This window comes from Podarcis pityusensis (genome assembly GCF_964106645.2).
Source record: "Podarcis pityusensis genome assembly, chromosome: 1".
Lineage (NCBI taxonomy): Eukaryota > Metazoa > Chordata > Lepidosauria > Squamata > Lacertidae > Podarcis > Podarcis pityusensis.
In genome coordinates, this window is record NC_138028.1 from 136,730,768 (window position 1) to 136,752,368 (window position 21,601).

General features: G+C 40.5%; 1 protein-coding gene across 1 annotated transcript in view; it reads right to left on the reverse strand.

The window, feature by feature from the left end:
• SPAG16 (sperm associated antigen 16) overlaps positions 1-21,601 on the reverse strand; it is a 441,575-nt gene that overhangs the window by 112,485 nt on the left and 307,489 nt on the right. Inside the window, exons 12-13 of the mRNA XM_081002681.1 lie at positions 20,223-20,288; positions 3,440-3,566 (exon numbers count right to left, since the gene is read on the reverse strand). Of these exons, the coding sequence (XP_080858807.1) occupies positions 3,440-3,566; positions 20,223-20,288 (193 nt within the window). The remainder of the gene's footprint in view (positions 1-3,439; positions 3,567-20,222; positions 20,289-21,601) is intronic.

Below are 21,601 nucleotides of genomic sequence, written 5' to 3' on the forward strand. Positions count from 1 at the left end.
TACATGTTGTCTGTGTTTTGTAATAAATGACCAATTCAATTACTCTAAGCTCTCATTGCCTCATGGCCCCCCTTAGAGAGCCTTGTTGTTTCTAAGATGCACTGTGACTCTCAAAAGACCCTGATGCAGGCATAGGCAAACTCGGCCCTCCAGACTACAACTCCCATCATCCCTAGCTAACAGGACCAGTGGTCAGGGATGATGGGAGTTGTAGTCCCAATACATCTGGAGGGCTGAGTTTGCCTATGCCTGTCCTAATGCATGTAGATGTGTAGCAGTGATACATAACATAGACAAGGACAAGTGGTAACAAGTGTGTAGCAGGCAGATATGTTTTCCCAGAACCTAATTTGAAAACGAAGATTATGTTCAAAGAATATTAACAAACCTGCTGTAATATTTCTCCCTATTGCTTGGGAGTTATGACTGCATTGTTTTAAACTGAACTTCATTCTTGGTCATTGACTCAAGCTTGCCATTCCTTCTTTGGCTTTTTACTGTAGTAACAGTTCTGGATTTTATCCAAATTATAGGATTGTTCTACCTATTTAGAATCATAGAATCATAGAGTTGGAAGAGACCACAAGGGCCATTGAGCCCAACCCCCTGCCAAGCAGGAAACACCATCAGAGCACTCCTGACATATGGTTGTCAAGCCTCTGCTTAAAGACCTCCAAAGAAGGAGACTCCACCACACTCCTTGGCAGCAAATTCCACTGTCGAACAGCTCTTACTGTCAGGAAGTTCTTCCTAATGTTTAGGTGGAATCTTCTTTCTTGTAGTTTGGATCCATTGCTCCGTGTCCGCTTCTCTGGAGCAGCAGAAAACAACCTTTCTCCCTCCTCTATGTGACATCCTTTTATATATTTGAACATGGCTATCATATCACCCCTTAACCTCCTCTTCTCCCTGTGGCCCCCTGTTTACGGAATGCTCTCCCCAGGAAGGCTCAACTGGTGCCTTCATTATACACTTCTCTAGATAATTTAAATTATCTAGATCTGACAAGATTTTTTTTTTTTCTACTGGAAAGTGCCCCACTTGGCTCAAAATAGTCTTTCAGAAGTGAGCAGTTGGTAGATGTGGATAGGAGATATATACTAGCTAGGGTGAGGTTTTAGTTTTCATTCTTAGCAAGGTTCAAAGACTGGCTCTTGGATTAAAAAAAATGTACCTCAAACTGTTACACACCCCAGAAATATTTGCTGAAATTAAACCAAGCTGAGGAAGAAGCACATGGCCAACACAAAATACTCTGCACAGCTAGGACAGCAAAGTATCATCAGCCAGGAATAATGAGGACTTTGGCAGCCAAATATCCAGCAAGTTGCCAGAGCTGCCAGTGCACAGGGTTCTTGGCTGTGGAAATTCATACCAGCTTCTTAATTTGATCCCATTTAATATAATGTCCCTACAATGAGTTGGCCTGGAATATAGAGGGCTGGGCAAGGAAAGCCCACCCCCTTGTGAAAAAAACACAGGAGATTGGCTTCTATTCCCGCCTTGATTTTTGACCCCATGCTTCTTTGTTCTGACCCTGTTCAGTGTCACAGAATGTCATTACATTGAATAGGATTGGAATAAAGAGGTACATTAGTAAAATTCAGACTGCCTTACTGCACATGTGCCCACTCAACCGCTTTGATTGGCAGAATTGGCACTACAGCTGGTGCTGCATAATATCCATTCAGCATTTGTAGAAATTCAATCATTTAGTGTGGCAGCACCTACACTTTGGAACTTGCTGCCTATTGATACCTCACTCCTCATATTTTGCATGTACAGTGTCTTTTACGTCCCACATAAGTAGATTATTGTTCCCATCTCTTTGGTCTGGCTTGGAAGTATTACCCCCAAACCTGAGTAATTTCTAGACTAATCCAATGAGAGTTTTGGAAAGCACACTTATCTCTACTTTGACAAATGTGGTTCACGTGTGCAAAAGGGTTCTGAGAACATTTTCTTTAAGGCGTATCAAGATAGCTTGTGCTGTGAACTCTAACACCATCTATCACCTGTTTTCAAGAATGGTAGGATGAATACAGGCTAGGAATGAGAACTATTGCCAAAGGTGCCAGTACCCCAAGCATTTTCATATGCAGCAGCCTTTCTTGCACATGAGTTTTGCCCTAAAATATTTCTAGCTGAACTTGCAGATTCCTGCTTGGACAAGATCAGAGGCATTCTGAGAGACACACAAAGAGGGTTTGATAAAAACGACTGATATTCCAAAAGACAGGTCAGTGCGCATACATTCCTATGTGATGAATTTCTGCACCCTGAGTTTAAGCATACATTTACGTGGGGGGTGGGGAGTCTTAGAAATCGCAAAAAGTACCAATGGTCCCTATTTTATTACTCTAAATCCACTATGTATTTGGAAAAAACACAAAGTAAAGCATATGTGCATTCCTGTCTGGGGTGTGTGCCTGTGTTTTATGCTGAGCAATTACTTAGCTTTTGGAATGAAGATTAATGTCCCACATAAAATACATTTATTCTATTTGTACCTTGGCTACTTTTTAAAATAAAAGGAAAGTCATTCACAATGCAGGTGACATATTGTTATAAATAGCTGAGGATGCAAAAGTGGTTGTGCTCTACATATATTTCATTTCCTTGTGAGTTGCAGACCATCTATTATGGTACAAAGTCAGCTGTAAGAGTAATAGTACTTATCAGTCGTGGCTTATGAATACTTGTATAAGTATTTTAATGGCAGAAAAGAGGAAAAGTATATAAAAAACCCCGTAAATAAAAGCTTTTTGTTTTCTGTTTAGGTTTAAGCAACTTTTAACACCACTAATTTAAATAATAGCAAGTATCTTTCAGACATATTACTTTTTTTGCTCACCTCTCAGGTCTGTTCTATGCATGCCACAGACTGGGGTGGTGAAATGGACTGCACCACTTTAGACTATAGGTACAGGACTTGATTTTAAAATGTTTGTCTACACTGAAAGCTCCCTATAAATAGAAAGGGAAATATAGGGAGAAGGCTGGCCTAAAACCTTTCCTCCTGATATTGTCTATTTGCAGGAATTTTTTATACTTTTTCTTAAATAAACACAATTTTAAAAACATTTTATGGTGGTCTTCATAAGTAGCATCTCCAACCTGTAGCCTAAGTGGTATAGTGTACTGCACCCCCTCATTTTGATGCATGAACAATCCGAGCCATTATTAGGCAATGGCTGACATGAAAGGTGAGTGTTCAGTGAAGGCTAATTTAGATTTAAGTTTCATGCATTTAAATGATGGTGCGATCTCTGAAAAAACTGAAATGTATGAACTCGGCTGAGGTACATGGGTAATATGTGAAAGAAACAGAAACTAGTGGAGCTAAGTTAATTCTTTTTCAGCATCAAATTATTTTGAAAGAAAAATAAATCAGGAAAAGAAAAACAGTCAAATCCTCCAGTTTCATGGAGCATCTTACCAGATGGGTCAAAGGCCACTTGGTTGCCAGGATGTGGGCCTGCGTCAATTGACACCATTGGTACGCCTCTCCGAATGTCCCACAGTTTCAACACTCCATAAGAGTCACAGGAAACAATGGTATCACCCTGGGAAAGATGAGGAAAACGTTAATTCTGGAAGCCATTGTAATACAACGTTAATTGTAATACAAAGGAAGCCATATTAGTAACTAACATTTTTTCATGACCCTCTCCTTTACCTTAAGGATCTGCTTTAGGAAAGGCATATCCCATATGTAATAGAAAAAATATATTTCACAGAAAAACCAAAAATCTGTATTTGGAGTTGAAATGGGGGGAAAAAGTTATCTGCACAAAACTGTTAACTGGAGATCGATTAGGAGGCATTTGACATAAAACCAACAAGAATACATCTATATTATGTTACATTGATATTAAGATATGCAGGATTGCAGTGGACAATGTGCCTTTTGCACAAACATTTCGGTTTGATTCTTAAGATTCTCTTTCATGACTACCATAGCTGGTTGCCCAAGGCCAAAGCAGAAAGTGAGAGGGTGGGTTCTCTCAACATTATCTCTGTGCTTCCTCTGACTCTCTGAGAAGCTGAGAATATTATATCTTCATAGCCCTGCCCTGCTGAATCTTATAGGAGGTCCTTCAAATTACACCCATTCTCTGTTCTATCCCATCTTCATACTCCCAAGTAGACCCTTGCTCCCAAGCAGGTTTTAGCCTTGGCTGGGAAATTATTTTGGTTTGCAACAATGGTAGCTTTGTGTTCCCTTAGTCCTACTGCTGCTTCCATGATTTGCCATCTGCCTTGTCCCCTCATAAATCTATTCTACAGCTTCCTTAAAACAATGAACTTGGACATGAAACAAGGTGAAAACTTTTCAGTGAGCTAGAATAAAAGGCTACAAAATAAATAGTGTTAAAAAGGAAGAACCTTTAATGCTACATTTTGTTCTAAACAAGAAACTTGGTAATTTACTGGATTGGCATCTTCAGGTACTGATAAGAAATGGCCTTCTGCCTCTGGCAACAGTATGGTTTTCTTCCTTCCATAAAATGTTGAAATCAGAATCTAGCAACCTTGTTGAAGCCTTCTACATTTTCCTCTCCATAAGTACTATTATTTAGTAAGGCTCACTGCCCTTCTCTCTGCTGTCTTCTATTGATGCTTTATGCCACATAGTAAAATTAGTTTTACACAACAGCATAATGGAGCGCTGAAGCAGTGAGCTGTGTGATTTTCTTGTATGTTGTGGAAGAACAAAATTAAATACAAGGCAAAAAGCTCCTGCTCAGACCCCAGTAACCTAAGAGTAATGTTCTCCAGAATTATCCTTCTTCTGGGTTACACGCTCTGCATAATAGAAATATCAATTCTGCTATTTTATATGGTCAAAAAGCAAATAACAGATGAATCACTGAGTTGGTGAGGCAAATGTTGCAAATCTCTTCTTAGTAAAATTATCCTTTCATTATCATTTTCTTTTAATGAATAATTAAAATAATGGCAAGCTCGACCTTTGGTCAGGTTTGTCACTGGTAATATAACTGGTCTGTCCAATCATAGACAGGAACTGGTTCATCTGGCATGAACTCATGGAAGTAACTACTTATTTCATCAAATGCACCAAATAGACTGATATACTTTAGGCATATAACCACTAATAAATAGTTCAGTAGCTGATCCATATGCAGCACAACCCTATATATGTTTCTTACGTTCAATGGAATGTACTCCCTAGTTAGTATATTTAAGATTACAGCCAGGTGCACCAGTGGAACTAAAGAACTGTTAGAAAACTGAGCTAAATAGTACTGCATAAGGAAGGGTGAATGCTGTAACCTACCACTGTCACATTGGGGGGGGGGGGGAAATAAAGAAAATAAATATTGCTTCCTTCAGCATGTGTACCAAACTTAATCTGTACAGCACATAGACATCAGTTTATGTGTATGCTGTTTTTCCATAGTAAGCCATGCTCAAAGTGGCTCACAACATCAGAAAACATCATTCATTCACAATTGCAAGGCATATAAACAAAATTTAAATCGGCCAAAGTATGTCATATTAACAAATATATAGCAACAAAAGTACAAGAACATAATGCAAGGCGCAGCATAAAAATACATCTCGTCGAGAGCAAAATGCTGGCCCCAGCAGCAACACCTAAACAAGGCCTCGTGCTAATCTTCTCCAGGCACTTTGCAGCTGAAACAACAGACCCTCCAAGTGTCCCTATTTTCCAGGGATGTCCCTGATTTAGAAATGCTGTCCCGGTTTCTGATTTGATCCCAGAATGCCCCCCTTTCCCTTAGGATGTCCCTATTTTCATTGGAGAAATGCTGGAGGGGATGGAGTTATCTTTCCCCCCCCAGCCATCTGAAGGCAATCCTGTATAGGGAAGTTTTTTAAAAAGTTTAATATTTTATTATGTTTTTTATATATGTTTAAAGCTGCCCAGAGTGGCTGGGGCAACCCAGTAAGATGTGTTGGGTATAAATAGTAAAATTATTGTTATGAAATGGGACATCCCTATTTTCATCAGAGAAATGTTGGAGGGTATGAAGGAAGTCTGGGCCTTGTGTTACCAGACCAGGCTGAAATGAGCCACATGAAGAGCAGAAATCAGATTTGGCAAGACTCACAAGTAGATGGATACATATGAATATTATTTTTCCAGCAATCAGGTAAAGAGCTCATGAAGCACTTTTTTGGCTGAGGCTTCCTTCCCTTGTTTCCTCCACTGCTTTTCAACTCTGGGTCAGGATCCACCTGCTGTGCCCATCACTCATTACACAATACCACAGGAAAAGGAAGCCTAAATAGGAGCTGAAAGCCTATGGAGGAGGCTCATGGAACCTGCCAGGCAGAATCCAACCCTCTGGGAAAAGAGTCCAGCCAAATTAGAAATCCACATGGAATACAAAACTGAAGTGGAGTCAAAGGGAGTGGGGCAGGCCTTTACACCACTATCATGATAATTTAATTTCTGTCAGATTGGGGAATCTAGACCAATGTGCGAGCCAATGGGTTTGCCTGTCCAATGTGATTTTCAGATATTTCATTTCTAGCCCTTATCTTAGTAGCAAAGATGCTCCACACTACAGGCTGGAGTCAGTCACAAATAAGTTCTGTTTCAATTCAGACTTGTAAAGTTAATAAGGTTATGGCCCATAGTTGACCCATATGGCCCATATCCCCGGTAGACAGTCTATCCTCCGCAGACACTTCTATTTAACAAATGCTTTGGGTAACTAGAAATCAAATTCAAAGTTTGTGCCTGGTTACCTGCTTTCCGCTCCTCTGAGCAAATTTAAATTTGGAGAATTTCTAAAATTATTTTTTAATAGGTGGGTGTGTAGTTTGCCACAGTTTGAAGTTAATATCCTTTTTCTCATTGCATGTTACTAATGTACACAATTACATGCACACACTGATTGAAACCCTGTTCAAAGCTATGTCAGGGCAGTCACACAATCATAGCAGGAATCATTTTTTGCTTTGACATACATGTGTGCTAGTACACACTCGGGGGGGGGGGGAGGTCATCAAATAAAAACTGTGAAAAGATGCCCACCTGCAGCAGGCACAATGAAGTCTGGAAATCAGAAACAGAAGAAAGGTGGACTTTAAAGCAGCACTGCTGAGCAATCAATCAATAGCAAGTTATTCAGAAGCCCAAAATTCAAGGAGAAACTTGGATGGGAGAAATTTTGCAAGCATTGCTCTCTTGTTGGCGTGTTTACTTCTGAAAGGTATCTCACAACCTGTCCTGTCCTCACAAAGAGTAGGAGCTTACAGGGCATGACTGACACTTCAGTGTGGCTTAACCACAGCCTTGCTAGTGGAAAACCTGATCACCTCACATTTATGCTCTTGTTGTTTCCCTGGTTGCTTCAGCTGCAGATACTGCAGTCCACAAAGGAATGAAACAAAAGCTGCTGCTTCCTTCCAAAAACACAGCCTTGACAGCCGTCACAAGTTTTCCCTTTCATGTGTGCAAGGAAACAACCACCCTGATTGATATGCCGCTCTGTAATGAGGACATAATAGTGTGGCTGTTTATAAAATGCATGGCGCCCTTGCTGAGGCCCCCTCCCCTCATAAATTTAGGTGCAGAGCAATTACTGCTCACTCATGCTACTAGGTGAATCTTATTAGCTTCAGACAAGATAAATGAAGGCTTTGGGCATCTCTTGGCAGTGGCATGAAGAACTGAGGAAGCTGACCAGAAAGGACCAGCAGCTCATCACTCCAGCACCTGGACAAATGTGCAAGCCCTATTCCATTATTATTTGAATGAAGGGGCACTGCCAGTACAAAGAGGCTGCAGGGCTGGGGCTTTAGCACACTGTATAGTTGGATATCTTCTTCTGCCTTCCCACATGTTCAGCACAGGGTTCCTGCCTTTAAATCAAGTGCAGAATCGACATAAGGAGAGTAGGGTTACCACTGCAGACATTTGCCCTGAACACATGGGAAGCAGGAAGGAGGCAGGCAACAACAGCATGTGTATCCCCACAAGACCTCTGGACTCAGGCAGTGACTGAATAATCTTGCAGAACAAGCAACAAATGAGCTAAGCTGAAGTGCTGAAGTGCGTGGATTTCTGTTTGTGAAATGCAATGTTCTTACCCTCTTCATCACCCTGTGTGCCCCCTAAGTCTGTTCTAGAGGTTTCCCCAAGCCTCTGGAACAGTTTGGGGAGGAGAGGGCAGGGAAGTCCTGTTGTGCAAGTGGAGATTCTTGCTAATAAAATACTGCTCATAATTATTAGTGATTTTATCAACAATTGTATTCCTGGGTTCAGAAACGGAGTCTCGTGACCTTGATATGTTCACCTCAAATATGAAACATGCACCACAAACTCCAAAATCTTATCCTGGTCAGGGTTTGATCTCATCCAGCAAATTATCTTATAAAGTTTGCAGGTCAGGTTTTTATTCAGAGAACACCATATATATATATATATATATATATATATATATATATATTCTTAGTGAAAACATGAATGAAAATAAGGATCTTACCCTTCCCTTGAAATGTTTCTAGCACTTGAATTTGTCAAACAATGGTAGATTATTCTCTTCTTGTTTGTTTAAAATCACTCCACATGATCCCTCCTTGCTGTGTGAAACAGAGGAAATATTTCTGCCTTTTACCAAATCAAGGACTAAGACGTTTCTTGTGGTGTTTGAAAATAAGAGTACATGCTAGGCTTGCAAAAGTTCTTTGCATAAATTTACATACAGAGCTCAAGATCACTGCACACCCTGCAGAGTTATTGCTATACAGAGTTGACACTGCACTTTATACAGCAGTTTTCTTTGCTACACTTTTTTTTCCAAGGAGCTTAGTCTAATCAATTTATTTTTCTTTTTATCTATCAAAGCAGTGCCTCTCAATTGCAAAGAGTTGTGCAGTCAGATGAGGAGAGGAATGATAATTGCCAAAGCTTTCTTAAGATGGTTGTCAATTGGATGCTATCTTAACACCAAAGCCCTGATAGTGGCATTCATAAAGGACTCATGGGTGATGGCATCTCAGATGGTACTCCATAAACATCCCAAGCGTAAAAGCACCTTCAAGTGTGCTCCTAACCAACATCAGTAGGTGTGAATTCACACATGCCTTTTGGGCTTATTTCCCACTCCATGGTGCTAATCCTTCTCCTCCACAGAAAGTTTCAGATCATAGAATCATAGAGTTGGAAGAGACCACAAGGGCCATCGAGTCCAACCCCCTGCCAAGCAGGAAACACCATCAGAGCACTCCTGACATATGGTTGTCAAGCCTCTGCTTAAAGACCTCCAAAGAAGGAGACTCCACCACACTCCTTGGCAGCAAATTCCACTGTCGAACAGCTCTTACTGTCAGGAAGTTCTTCCTAATGTTTAGGTGGAATCTTCTTTCTTGTAGTTTGGATCCATTGCTCCGTGTCCGCTTCTCTGGAGCAGCAGAAAACAACCATGGTTATCATATCATATGGTTATCATAAATATGGCTGTCATATCACCCCTTAACCTCCTCTTCTCCAGGCTAAACATGCCCAGCTCCCTTAGCCGTTCCTCATAAGGCATCGTTTCCAGGCCTTTGACCATTTTGGTTGCCCTCCTCTGGACACATTCCAGTTTGTCCGTGTCCACATGTTGATGCCACATGTGCTGAAGCAACACATGTGATGGGACTGAATGCCCTTCTGCCATCTGTGCATTTGGCTGGCATGTACAGGGGCTCTGTGTGTCTAGTCATGTATGTGAGTAGACCTTTTCCACACAAGGGTAGGAGATCTTTGTCCAGTCAGTCCCACTTTGCATGGAGATCAGCACAAGTACATCTACTTGAACATAGAAACCTTGAATCTTCAGGCGGCCAGGGGTGCAGGTACTGGGCATGTTAGCAAAAGGCAGGACTAACTCATACAGCCCATACATGCTTTTTTTCAATGTGCTGAAGGGCAAGTTGAACCCTTCTCACGAGTGATAGTAATACAAGGTAATGGGTGGGATGCTTCTAGTAATCCTTTCAAACCCAATATGTAATATCTGTTTTCTTCAAATATCTACTACTTTGCTCATTTTATAAACTGACTAGCTGAAAACTTCACAAAGATTCTAGATTTGCTACCAAATCCTGTAATTGTTTGAAGTTCACCCCAGATTTCTCTTGCGGGTGGCTGTCTTCTACCAGCAGATTTATTTTGAATTAGATTTCAAATAATCCAGAGTCTGTGTCAGAAGGAAATTTATACAGGCTTAACAAGAGACTTCCAATCTCTGACTCCACTCCCATCCCACTGTGCTTTACTGTATTTACCAACAATATGGCCTGATAGAGGCAGCCCAGTTAATACGAAACACATTCAAAGTGAATTTGAACTTCAGATTGATTCCACATTGAGCAGGTACCTAGTACCTATTCACTGAGTATGCTTTAAGACAGGCCACCAGTCCACCGTATCTCTAGACTTTTCTCAATGACCCACCAGGATGCAAGAGATAATTGTGGGTGGTTTTATTTATGCTGAGAAGAATTCCAGCTTCATAAAGTACTAGGATGAGCCAGGGTGGAACTAGGGTTCCTAGAACACACAACCACCCCAGGAGTATCCAAAGCTTCCAAGCAACCTGTACACCCCTCTCTGCATAACATGTGTTGTCCCTGGAACCTCTTCTCTGGCTTCCTCAAAGAGGATCCAGTGCCTACACCATCCAACAGCCTTACCTACTCTGGAGGGTGGCTGTGAGGATAAAATAAAGAGGGAGAGTACCATGACTGCAACCTCGAGCCCCTTAGAGGAAAAGGCAGGATATAAGCAAACCACCACGCAAGCCTTTGAGAGGCAGAGATGCAAGAGGGCACCAGAGGAGGAAGGAAAGAGGGACAGAGGCCAGTGTTGCCCATGGCACCCCTCACCATCATTCAAGGCACCCCAGGGTGCCATGGCACACTGGTTGAAAACCACTGATATAATCAATGTCTTGATCCTGAATAAAATTTATTTAAGCAGTCCCTAGGAAGCGCTCTTTTTAATACACATTTTATTGCTTAATGCAACACCCATATTCATAATTTTGTTCTGTTACACTTTCATACGTGAATATTTTTAAATTTTTCATTTTCAACGCACCTTCTGTACTAGTCTTAGTCTCGTGTTAAATAACAAGGCTAATATCTGTATTTCATTATAACCTTACTTTGTAATTACGCTCTGCAAGTAATAGCATCAATCATCTAAGGAAGACCCTATTAGCCTTTCTGCATCTACAATTGTACATATTTAAAATTATTAAGTAACCTTTGCAAATGACTGACTTTGAGTTTATGCAAAGCGCTGAATACTCTGAATACATAAATAAGAACCTCTGGTGCCTTTTCAGTTTTATATTCTATTCTATTCTCTGCTTCTGTCTGTCAACTGCAGGCAGGCTGCCCCTTCTTTATTTTTGCCATCCGTAGAAACATTTAAAAGATCTGATTCTTGAATCGTTTGGCTCAGTAATGAATAAGAACTGACATCAAATATCAATACTATTGGCCTAGCTAAGTGGTAACTGACATCAAGCTGGACTACTGAAGAGGTAAACAAAATTGAAATTTTGTTTTGGTATAAGAACTGTCTGACATTATTTGTCCTTTGGTAAATCAATGGAAAACTGACCTGAAGTGTTTGCATTTCAGCTGGGGATTCCCCCTCCCCCATTTTTGGTTTGGGCGGTGGGGAAAAACAAAGAAAGGAGAATGGGTTTCCACAGACCGTGAGGTGTTAAGATAATTGCAAATACAAAATGTTTGAATATTAATAGGCAAAGTATTAAAAATATAAAGAAAATTCAGCCTACCGGTATTTAAAGCCCCTTGCACATCACCAATTTGGAGCTTAATCTGATGCACAGACTGCAGCGTGCCTAAACCACTGAAATCAATGGGCTCAGGCATGCTAGATCTGCAATAGGTTCAAATGCTTTAAGACTCTGCTCTTGAGCCTAAGGCCAGTTTAAATATGAATGTAAACAACAGGAAATAGCAAAAATAATATTATGCATTATGATTGATTATTCTGTTATATATTTTTTAAAATCAATCTTAAAAAGAAAATGGTTGCAAATCTCTCGTATACTCATAGGCAAACACACTGCTCCTTGCATATCATTATGTTGATCTTATTTGCAAACCCTCCAAGTATCCCCATTTTCCAGGGACAGTCCTGGATTTACAGGTATGTATTTTTGTTTTATAGATCCTCTTTGTTTTGTTTTAAAACTCTTACTTCTTTGCTGTGTGTCTGTGTTGCTGTATGAGAGATTTGCAACCATTCTTTTTAATGCTACTTTTTAAAACAACAATAACATAGCTACTGGATTCAGTTGGAGTCAGTTTACTTGAACGACTGCCTGACCCCATATGTGCCTACTCATCTGCTTCAATCTGTGGACCTGGCACTTTTTACAAGTGCCACAAAGCCTTCACGCCATACTTGCAATTGACCCTTCAGTGGGCACCTACTGTCTGGAGCTCTCAGTCCATTAATATTAGGCAGATTTCTTTGTTGCATTGTTTTCAACATCACTAAAAAGCATTTTGTTTAGACAAGCCTATCCAGACATGTGCTTTTACTACGCAATTTGTTTTGAAACTTCTGGTTTTAGCTGCATTTTGATAAAAATTTATGCCTACTTATTTTTAACATTTGATTTTATTGGCATTTTCTTATGTATATTTTATAAGCAGCTTAGAGATTGCTAGATAAATCTTGTTCAATGATAAATAAATGAATAAATATTATTTTAGCTATCCCTTATTAAATTATGCATACAGTTAAAATGGCCTTGATTATCTTGGATGTGATAAACTTAAAGGGCAGAGAACTGCAAACAAAGGACCCATAGTGTGCATGTATGCTGTAGATCACCAAAGAAATATAGCTCTCCAAAGAAATTCAACAACCATTGGGTGCTGGGGTATTAAATGGGGTGCTCCCTTCATTAAATGAGAACTCCCCTATCTTTTTCTAGAAATAAAAAAGAGCACATACAAAGACAGATCTAATTATTGCTAGCTCAAGTCACATTTAGAATTTTTCTTCCTTCATCTAGCCCAGGCGTAGGCAAACTCGGCCCTCCAGATGTTTTGGGACTACAACTCCCATCACCCCTAGCTAACAGCACCAGTGGTCAGGGACGATGGGAACTGTAGTCTCAAAACATCTGGAGGGCCGAGTTTGCCTTTGCCTAATCTAGCCAGTCGATATTCTACTAGTCACAGACTACACTTTCTCCAAATTACTGGGATAACATGTGACTGGCTAAGAGGGGACAGCAGCTGGATGTGGATGTGGATTCAGGAGAGGCAAATTAATGAGATTAGGTGACATCTGGATTTGGAAGGCTGCCCATTTGAACTTTAGTGACAGGTATTTAAGGAGCTTTTGTGGAATACAGCGGAAAGGATCAGTCCTGGTTTGGGTGGGTTGTGAAGCAAAGCCTATCAATGAAGGCCTCTGCCTGGGTCTTTCATGACATGTAAAGTCAACTGGGAGGGAAAAATGACCTACTGGGGTTTTAGTAGATGAATAAAGTTTCATCCTATTTTCTTCTCTAGTCCACAGAATCTGGAGAGATGCCATGTTGTCTTTGAGAATGTCTTTGGAAATTTGCTGAAGGCACAGTATTGCATTTTTATCTGGATATCCCTACATACTAAAAGTTTGAGCACCATGTTAACAAGGACCTTTGCAATCTGCTATTCTGGTCAGCTTCAGAGCTATTCATTCAGAACTTTTTGAAGAGTGTGCGCCTGCACTGCTCTGATCTCTCTAGGGAAATAAGCAAGGCTGTATTTTTCCTTATGTCTTACTGCTCCAGGTTTTTTTCATTTCCTCCAAACAACTAAAGGACTTGGATTTCACCAAGCAATAGCCATCTTGAATACTTTAAACTGCCCAAGCTCAGGTCTCCTAAAGTCATATGAATAAAACATAGGAATAATATAATTTAACTACAAAAGCAAAGTTATCTTCTTACCATATTTCCATAATTAAAAACGGCTGTACAGATTCTGAAACTCTCCAAATTAATTTTCACCTTCATGAATGTTGAGTTAAAGTTCTCAATGTTACAGACCTACCATTCCAGAATTTTGACTGGAGCTAATTTTAACTTCAGAAAGAGAGAGCAAATATTACATCCAATTTGGATATCCAATTTTAACAGATTGTGGGTTGTTAACTGACATGGTTTTGTAATTTTTTACTCCTAAAAGGTTCTTGTTGCAAAAAGATTGACCCTTTCATCATTTGACATATTTATCTCCCAATAAATTGCCACTCATTCACCCATTCATTCAGACATACATACATACCCTAGCCCATCCCCTTAAAAACGTTTGCCTACTCCCTTCCAACTTCCTTCCTCATCACATCCAGAAATGGTCCTTGCTGCTTGGCAAGTCTGAAGCACCCCCTTAAACTCCCATACATTTTTACTCAGTCTTCCTCTTAATTCTGCTTTTGCTGAAAATATAAACTCATAAATCCAAAAATTCCATGTAAAGGTAAAGGTAAAGGTAAAGGTACCCCTGACCATTAGGTCCAGTTGCGGACAACTCTGGGGTTGCACGCTCATCTCGCTCTATAGGCTGAGGGAGCTGCCGTTTGTCCGCAGACAGCTTCCGGGTCATGTGGCCAGCAGGACTAAGCCACTTCTGGCAAAGCCAAAGCAGCGCACGGAAATGCCGTTTACCTTCCCGTCGGAGCAGTACCTATTTATCCACTTGCACTTGACATGCTTTCGAACTGCTAGGTGGGCAGGAGGTGGGACCGAGCAACGGGAGCTCACCCCGTTGCAGGGATTTGAACCGCGACCTTCTGATCGGTAAGCCCTAGGCTCTGTGGTTGCATCTTGTAACTTGAAATATGGTTTTGGTAAATAAGCAAACATAAGCAGAAGCCCTATGGCCAGCTTGTGTATTTGGCAACCTAGGAAGTTAATGTTACAGACACCTATTCAGGTATGTTTTTTTATGATACTTCCACACAGCGTGCTTTCCAAACATGTATCAAACTTCTAAAATTCTATACTATCCGTTCATTATTAGTAAAGGCTGTGTTGGTAACTTAGTTAAATGTTTAACTTTTGCAAGAAGATATTCAGCCTTGAAGTTTAGCTACTTCTTGCTTGAGAACAATAGATAAGCTCTAAGAAATGTTTCAAGTCTAAGTGACTACATCATAACCAGAACGGAACCATTCCATTTGTGTGCAATACCCACAGAACTCTGGATGTCAAAGAGATGGGTGCAGTCATAGGTATATCAGTGTATTTAAATCAGAACTGTCAAATTGTGTTATTATTGTTATTATGGTTTTTGTTGTAGTGTCTTTTGTGGTTATTGTTTGCATCTAAAAAATGATTAAATGTTTTTTCAAAAAAAGTGATGGGTTCAAGTCTAGTATTCTCCCTGATATACTAGTTTTCTATGTTCTTTTAAATAGAAGAAATTTTATGTAAACTGCCATTTGCAATCTAATGTGGTATAGCCCACAAATCTTGGATTTCGTAGATCTAAACTGTGTTGTACTAAAGAATCTGGAAGTTTAGAGGTTCATAATTATTCATGATGTAAAAGCTTTTATATCTGATTAGATATCAGATTCCTGATACAGCTTTTGTTTTAACTGCTCCAAAACTGATTGCATTTAACCTTTTGACAGAATGCATCCCCATAGAAACTGTCCCAGACTCGGCTTCTGGTTCCGTTCTGCCTTAATGGATGCCACTCCCATGATAGCAGAGACTGTTAGTAAAGATAAACAAGGATTATTTGAGGGTAATTGTCATTGCAAGCTTCCCCCAGGGGCCGGGGGAGTGAGTGTCACTCACAGACCATCTCAGTACCTGGCTCTCGCTCTGGCATGGAAGGCATTGAGTGCAAAAGCAGTTCACCTATCGGTAACCCCCCCACGCAGCCATTAAGAAGCAGAGGTACTTTTGTTTATTAGAGTGAAATTAGGACTAATATGCAGACGTGTGCTGGAACAGATGGGACAAGATGATAAACTCCTAAATTGAACCTGCTACAAAGCCGTAATGTTTCAAACTGGAAAGAAGACTTTCTTTGATGCAAAATATGGTATGTGAGGGGGTGGGAGCATTTACCCTTTCTTTATATATACAGTGGTAGCTCGCAAGACGAATGCCTCGCAAGACGAAAAACTCGCAAGACGAAAGAGTTTTTCGTTTTTTGAGTTGCTTCGCGAGACGAATTTCCCTATGGGCTTGCTTCGCAAGACGGAAACGTCTTGCAAGTTTGTTTCCTTTTTCTTAAAACCGTTACAGTAATACAGGGTGCACTGCTTGAAGAGGTGCAGTTGCGACTTGACTTCGGGGAGCAACTCATAGCACGCGGTGTGGTAGCCTTTTTTGAGATTTTTGAAGATTTTTTTGAAAAAATTGAAACCGTGCTTCGCAAGACGAAAAAACTCGCAAGACGGAAAAACCCGCAGAACGAATTAATTTCGTCTTGCGAGACACCACTGTACCATGTTTGCTACATAAATGATTATGCCCCCCCCCCCAAAAAATGCTAACAAATTGATAAAAGGCAAGAGAAGATAAAAGAGAACAGGGTTATATTTATGGATTACAAAGAAAAATAGAACTGTGTGAGAAAATTGAAATGGATTTAAAGCATTGAACTTTCACTGTATTGCTGGCGCCTTCATTATATTTTTAGGCACCAGGAGAAAATGTTCCTCTTCAACCAGGCCTTTGGCTGATTAATATTCTACAGCCTTTTAAATGTGTCTGTGGGAAGGGAGGGTTTTGTTTTACTTATTTACTTGTTTTTATCCAGTATTTTATTCTGTGGCCTGCCCTGAGTTCTTATGATGAAGGGCAGTATGTATGTATGTATGTATGTATGTATATATGTATAAATCTCACTGTGTAAAAACTGCATTCCAAACTTAACAGTCCCTAGAAGGGCACAGATAGTTAGTCAGAGTGTTTTGCTAGGATGTTTTAACACTGGAGTGCTAAGCTGGGAAGAAAGGTATAGGAATGGAATGTCAAAAGCCCCTCACTGTAGGCCTGGTTGTATGGCAGAATCTATGCAATCCTTTTTGTTAGGGAGTAGGAATTAAGAGAAGTCGCACTACTTCTTTCAAACTACATTTTGTTTTGCCTTGTAAATCACATTTATACATCTGAACACCATATAAGGGTATAAATATGCAGGAAAAGAGGGTCAAAGGATGGATAGAACCCACAGGGAGCTTTCCCCACATATAAATCTGTGGAAACGAAGCAGGTTTTTAATTCTTTTACAAATAACTCTTTCAGACTAGATTATTTTATATTAGAATGAAAGGATACTATATAGAGTGTATATTGTATATTGTAAGACAGCAAGAGTAAAGAGTCATAGGAATGGGACTCAAGTAATGCTTGCCTAGCTGATCTCTGCTTGTTTCTTTATGCCCATTATGTTTAAAAGGGTAAAGAGTGGAATTTTTTTATTTTCTATTCTGTCAGACTTTAATGGAGTCCAAAGTGCTCCTCATCAGTTGTGCCTGATGCAAAGCCGATAACTCCCTCCTGCTCTTTTACTCAGATCTGGAAACCACAATTCCTGCTTTGGCAGCCGAAATCATGACTACTCTTAACACCCTCTATTGCAGCTGTAGAGAACCTTTGGCTTTCCAGATGTTGCTGAATTACAACTCTCATCAGCCCTAGCGCACATGGGCAATAGTCAGGGATGATGGGAATTGTAGTTCAAGCAATATCTGGAGGGTTCTATATCTGCTTTACTGGGTCTTCCATACACTATTATTTGGACATTACCACCACTAGACAGATGCTAACTCTAGGGCTGCCATACCTCCAAGTTTTCCCAGACATAGATGGGATTTGTCCTCTGGAAATGGCATCTGGGGGGAATTTTCAGAAAGAAAGAAAAAAGTCCAGGAAAATCCAGATGCATGGCAACCCATATCCGGTTTTTCACTTTTTGAAATATAGCAACCCTAGCTAACTCCTCTGAAGCTTGCAGCAAGTGGGCTTCAGTGGAGAGGACTTTCCTGTGTCACTCTCAAAAACATAAGATCAGCTATAAAATAAAATACATGCAATGAGGTAATTGCATGTGCTGTTATGCTGAAACCACTAACTAAAAAATAAATATAACAAAGATGAACACGTGGCAATTTATTTGGCCATTCTGCCTCCTCCTGAGTAAGCACATGCATTTGAAAAACAGTCTTGCATCTAAATCTGAAGCATATTTACTCAGAAGTAAGTCAAACATATTTCAAGGGAATGGACTTCAGTGAAAGTATATACAGCACTGCAGCTTTTAGAATGAAAAAAAATCAACTTGAATAATTTGATGTCTGTGCACCTACAGTTCAGCTGCCTGCCTTCCATGTATCTGAGATTAATTTATATAACTGTAATTACAGCTTCTAAAATTGCACCCCTCACTCTGTTTAATCAACCCTCTACTGGCAGTTTCCATCTTTTCTAATTAAGTTACTGAGGATGTCAAGCCATGATTCCAACACAGCGTTTAATGCCAGATGCAATATTCTTTATCAAAATAATGTGCTAATCTGCAAAATCATCAGCATACAAAAGCTTGCTTCATTTAATCATGTTAGGTCATGAAGGATACTCTGCAGGGGGAAAGTTGGTATCTTACTTGAGAATGTCTTAATGGGCTCCTTCAACACGAAGGGTGGGATGTACATCATATAATAAACAATAAGCAATAATAATTGTGCATGGGTCTGTGGGAAGAGGCACATCAAGCCTTCTAGGTTCCGTTGACTCCACAAAGAAATGAGGGACCTTGCTGAGAAGACAACACATGTTTATTGGCTTCCCCTAGCTATGCCACTGGGGAGCTGGCAGTATTATTTGCTTCTGAACTCAACAATTCTGTTGCCACCTGAGTACCAGGGCGTTAATTTATATATATATATAAAAATCAGGTGACAAGAGGTAAGAAGCTTGACTGCTGCAGTAGAATTGTAATTGCCCCTTCCTCCCTGTTAAACAGGGGTAGGCAACCTAAGGCCCGGGGGCCGGATCCGGCACAATCGCCTTCTCTATCCAGCCCACAGATGGTCCAGGAATCAGCGTGTTTTTACATGAGTAGAATGTGTCCTTTTATTTAAAATGCATCTCTGGGTTATTTGTGGGGCATAGGAATTCGTTCATTATTATTTTTTCAAAATATAGTCCGGTGCACCACATGGTCTGAGAGACAGTGGACTGGCCCACAGCTGAAAATGGTTGCTGACCCCTGCTGTTAAATATGTCACCCTCCCCTTCTGTTTTGCTCTGGGTTTGGGGGTGAAATACCTTAAGAAATTTGACCCCAAGAAAAATTAACAGAGAACACAGTAAGGGGGTAGGTGCCCCCGGACCACCTGTCATTTAAACACTGGTTTTAAAGAATGTAATATTAAAGTAGCTATTTTAGTGCTGAGCCAAAGGGGGGTGCTATCTCATGAAAAGGTTCATCAGAACTGGCACTTCTCTCTCTCTCTCTCTCTCTCTCTCTCTCTCTCTCTCTCTCTCTTTTGCAGGGTGGGGATATTAATGCAGAAGCAGAAGGTCTGCAAAACTATCCATTTCTGATAGTAGTCTGTAATTGACCAGGTCTGATTCTAAGGGGCTTTCTTTAGCCCTAGTGACACTGACATATAGCTAAATCTCAGTTGCTACACAATGTCGTGAAATCATCCCTTCTGGAGTGTGACCTCTGTTTCGGATGACTTTGGGAGGAATGAAACAAATGGTCCGAGGAACAGAGTAGGAAAACAGTAGGGATACAAATACCTGTGAATAGCTATGAAAAGATAGGCTCAACACTCTTTCCTGGGAGGGGAATACCCACCCACTCCCTAAAATCATGAATACTGACCTGAAAACCAGGTGACCTGGAGATCAGGTGGCCAGATACAAAACAAGGCAGGGCTCATATACCTAAAATACTTGTGTAGACAAGAACATTTCAGCAGGTGTAGCTCTTGTAATGGAAGCCAATTCTGCTGAAATTCAGTCTCCTACACAATTATTACACATGCAGGAGCCCTGCCTTCTTTTGCACCGGGTCATGCAATGTGGAGAACATATAGCACACCATTCCTCTTTTCCCATAGAATCTTAGAGGCTGTGCACATGACATATTCAGCTGTAGTGTCATTCATAGATATATTCTGCTCTAGGTTACCATTTACTTTAGGGTTTAGAGCTTACCTTCATGTTGAATGTGGCATGGTTGCAGGAATGCATGTGACCACAGAAGGTCTGAGCACACAGCCCCTTTAAAAAGAAAACACACAAAAATCAGGACAACAAATCAGACAATCACATGTGCTGTATAACTTCTTTATAAACTTGTTGAGTTTGATTTTGTGCTGCTCCAGCTAGATGAATGGATTTTGTGCAAACTGATAATATGTTATCCTTGTGTCTAATACCAACCAACTCTTTTCCTTTCCAGTTTCCAGAGACAATATTAGCACTAAGCACTTTGGTCAGGTTCCTGGTTGGGGGGGGGGGGGGGATCAGGTATTAAAAGGTGGTAGTAGCTGGGTTCCTACATCATCTCCTCAGAAAAGTCACCTTCTACCGCAGAGGATATCATCTTGAAGCAGTGCCGGATTTATGTATAAGCTAAACAAGCTATAGCTTAGGGCCCCACTCTCTTGGGGACCCCTAAAAAAATTAAAGGGAAAAAAAATTGGATGTACATTTCCAAAATATAAGATAAAAAACAAATAAAATAAAATAAAACCTAGAAACAGCAACAGTGTTTTGTGTTGTGTAGGCTCCTATGATGTAAGTAATGGGCCCCGCCTGCTAGTCCGCTCCCTAAAATATCACTGGTTTGCTCATTTCTATATATAGGGTGCCTACATTCTGCATGGACTGGTTGCATGGCAACATGTGCAAATGGTCCATAAATTACCATATAGCATATATTCAACACAAAAAAACAGTGACAATTTGTTGTTGACAAAGGACAGCTGGACATATAAAGGGCCCCATTACCTTCAGTAGCTTAGGGCCGCAGCAGACCTAAATCCGGCCCTGTCTTGAAGGGCTTGGTGTTGTTGGGCTTGCTTACAAAGCAAAACCCTGACTGACATATACCAGGCAGGGCTAGTCTGAATTACTAGAGAAGAGAAATTTTGTCTTTTTCACTACCACCTCAAACATCTTCAAACAGCCTACAGTGAGCATTCAGCACAATTTTTCTACCACTCGTATTCTAATTACCTACCCAGTTGCTATAACTAGAAAGAGAAGTTAAAGGGCACCTAGATATCATTGATGATAGCCGAAGAAATGATGCTTTTGAATTTTGGTGCTGGAGGAGACTCTTGAGAGTCCCATGGACTGCAAGAAGATCAACCGTATCCATTCTTAAGGAAATCAGCCCTGAGTGCTCACTGGAAGGACAGATCGTGAAGCTGAGGCTCCAATACTTTGGCCACCTCATGAGAAGAGAAGACTCCCTGGAAAAGACCCTGATGCTGGGAAAGATGGAGGGCACAAGGAGAAGGGAACGACAGAGGACAAGATGGTTGGACAGTGTTCTTGAAGCTACAAACATGAGTCTAACCAAACTG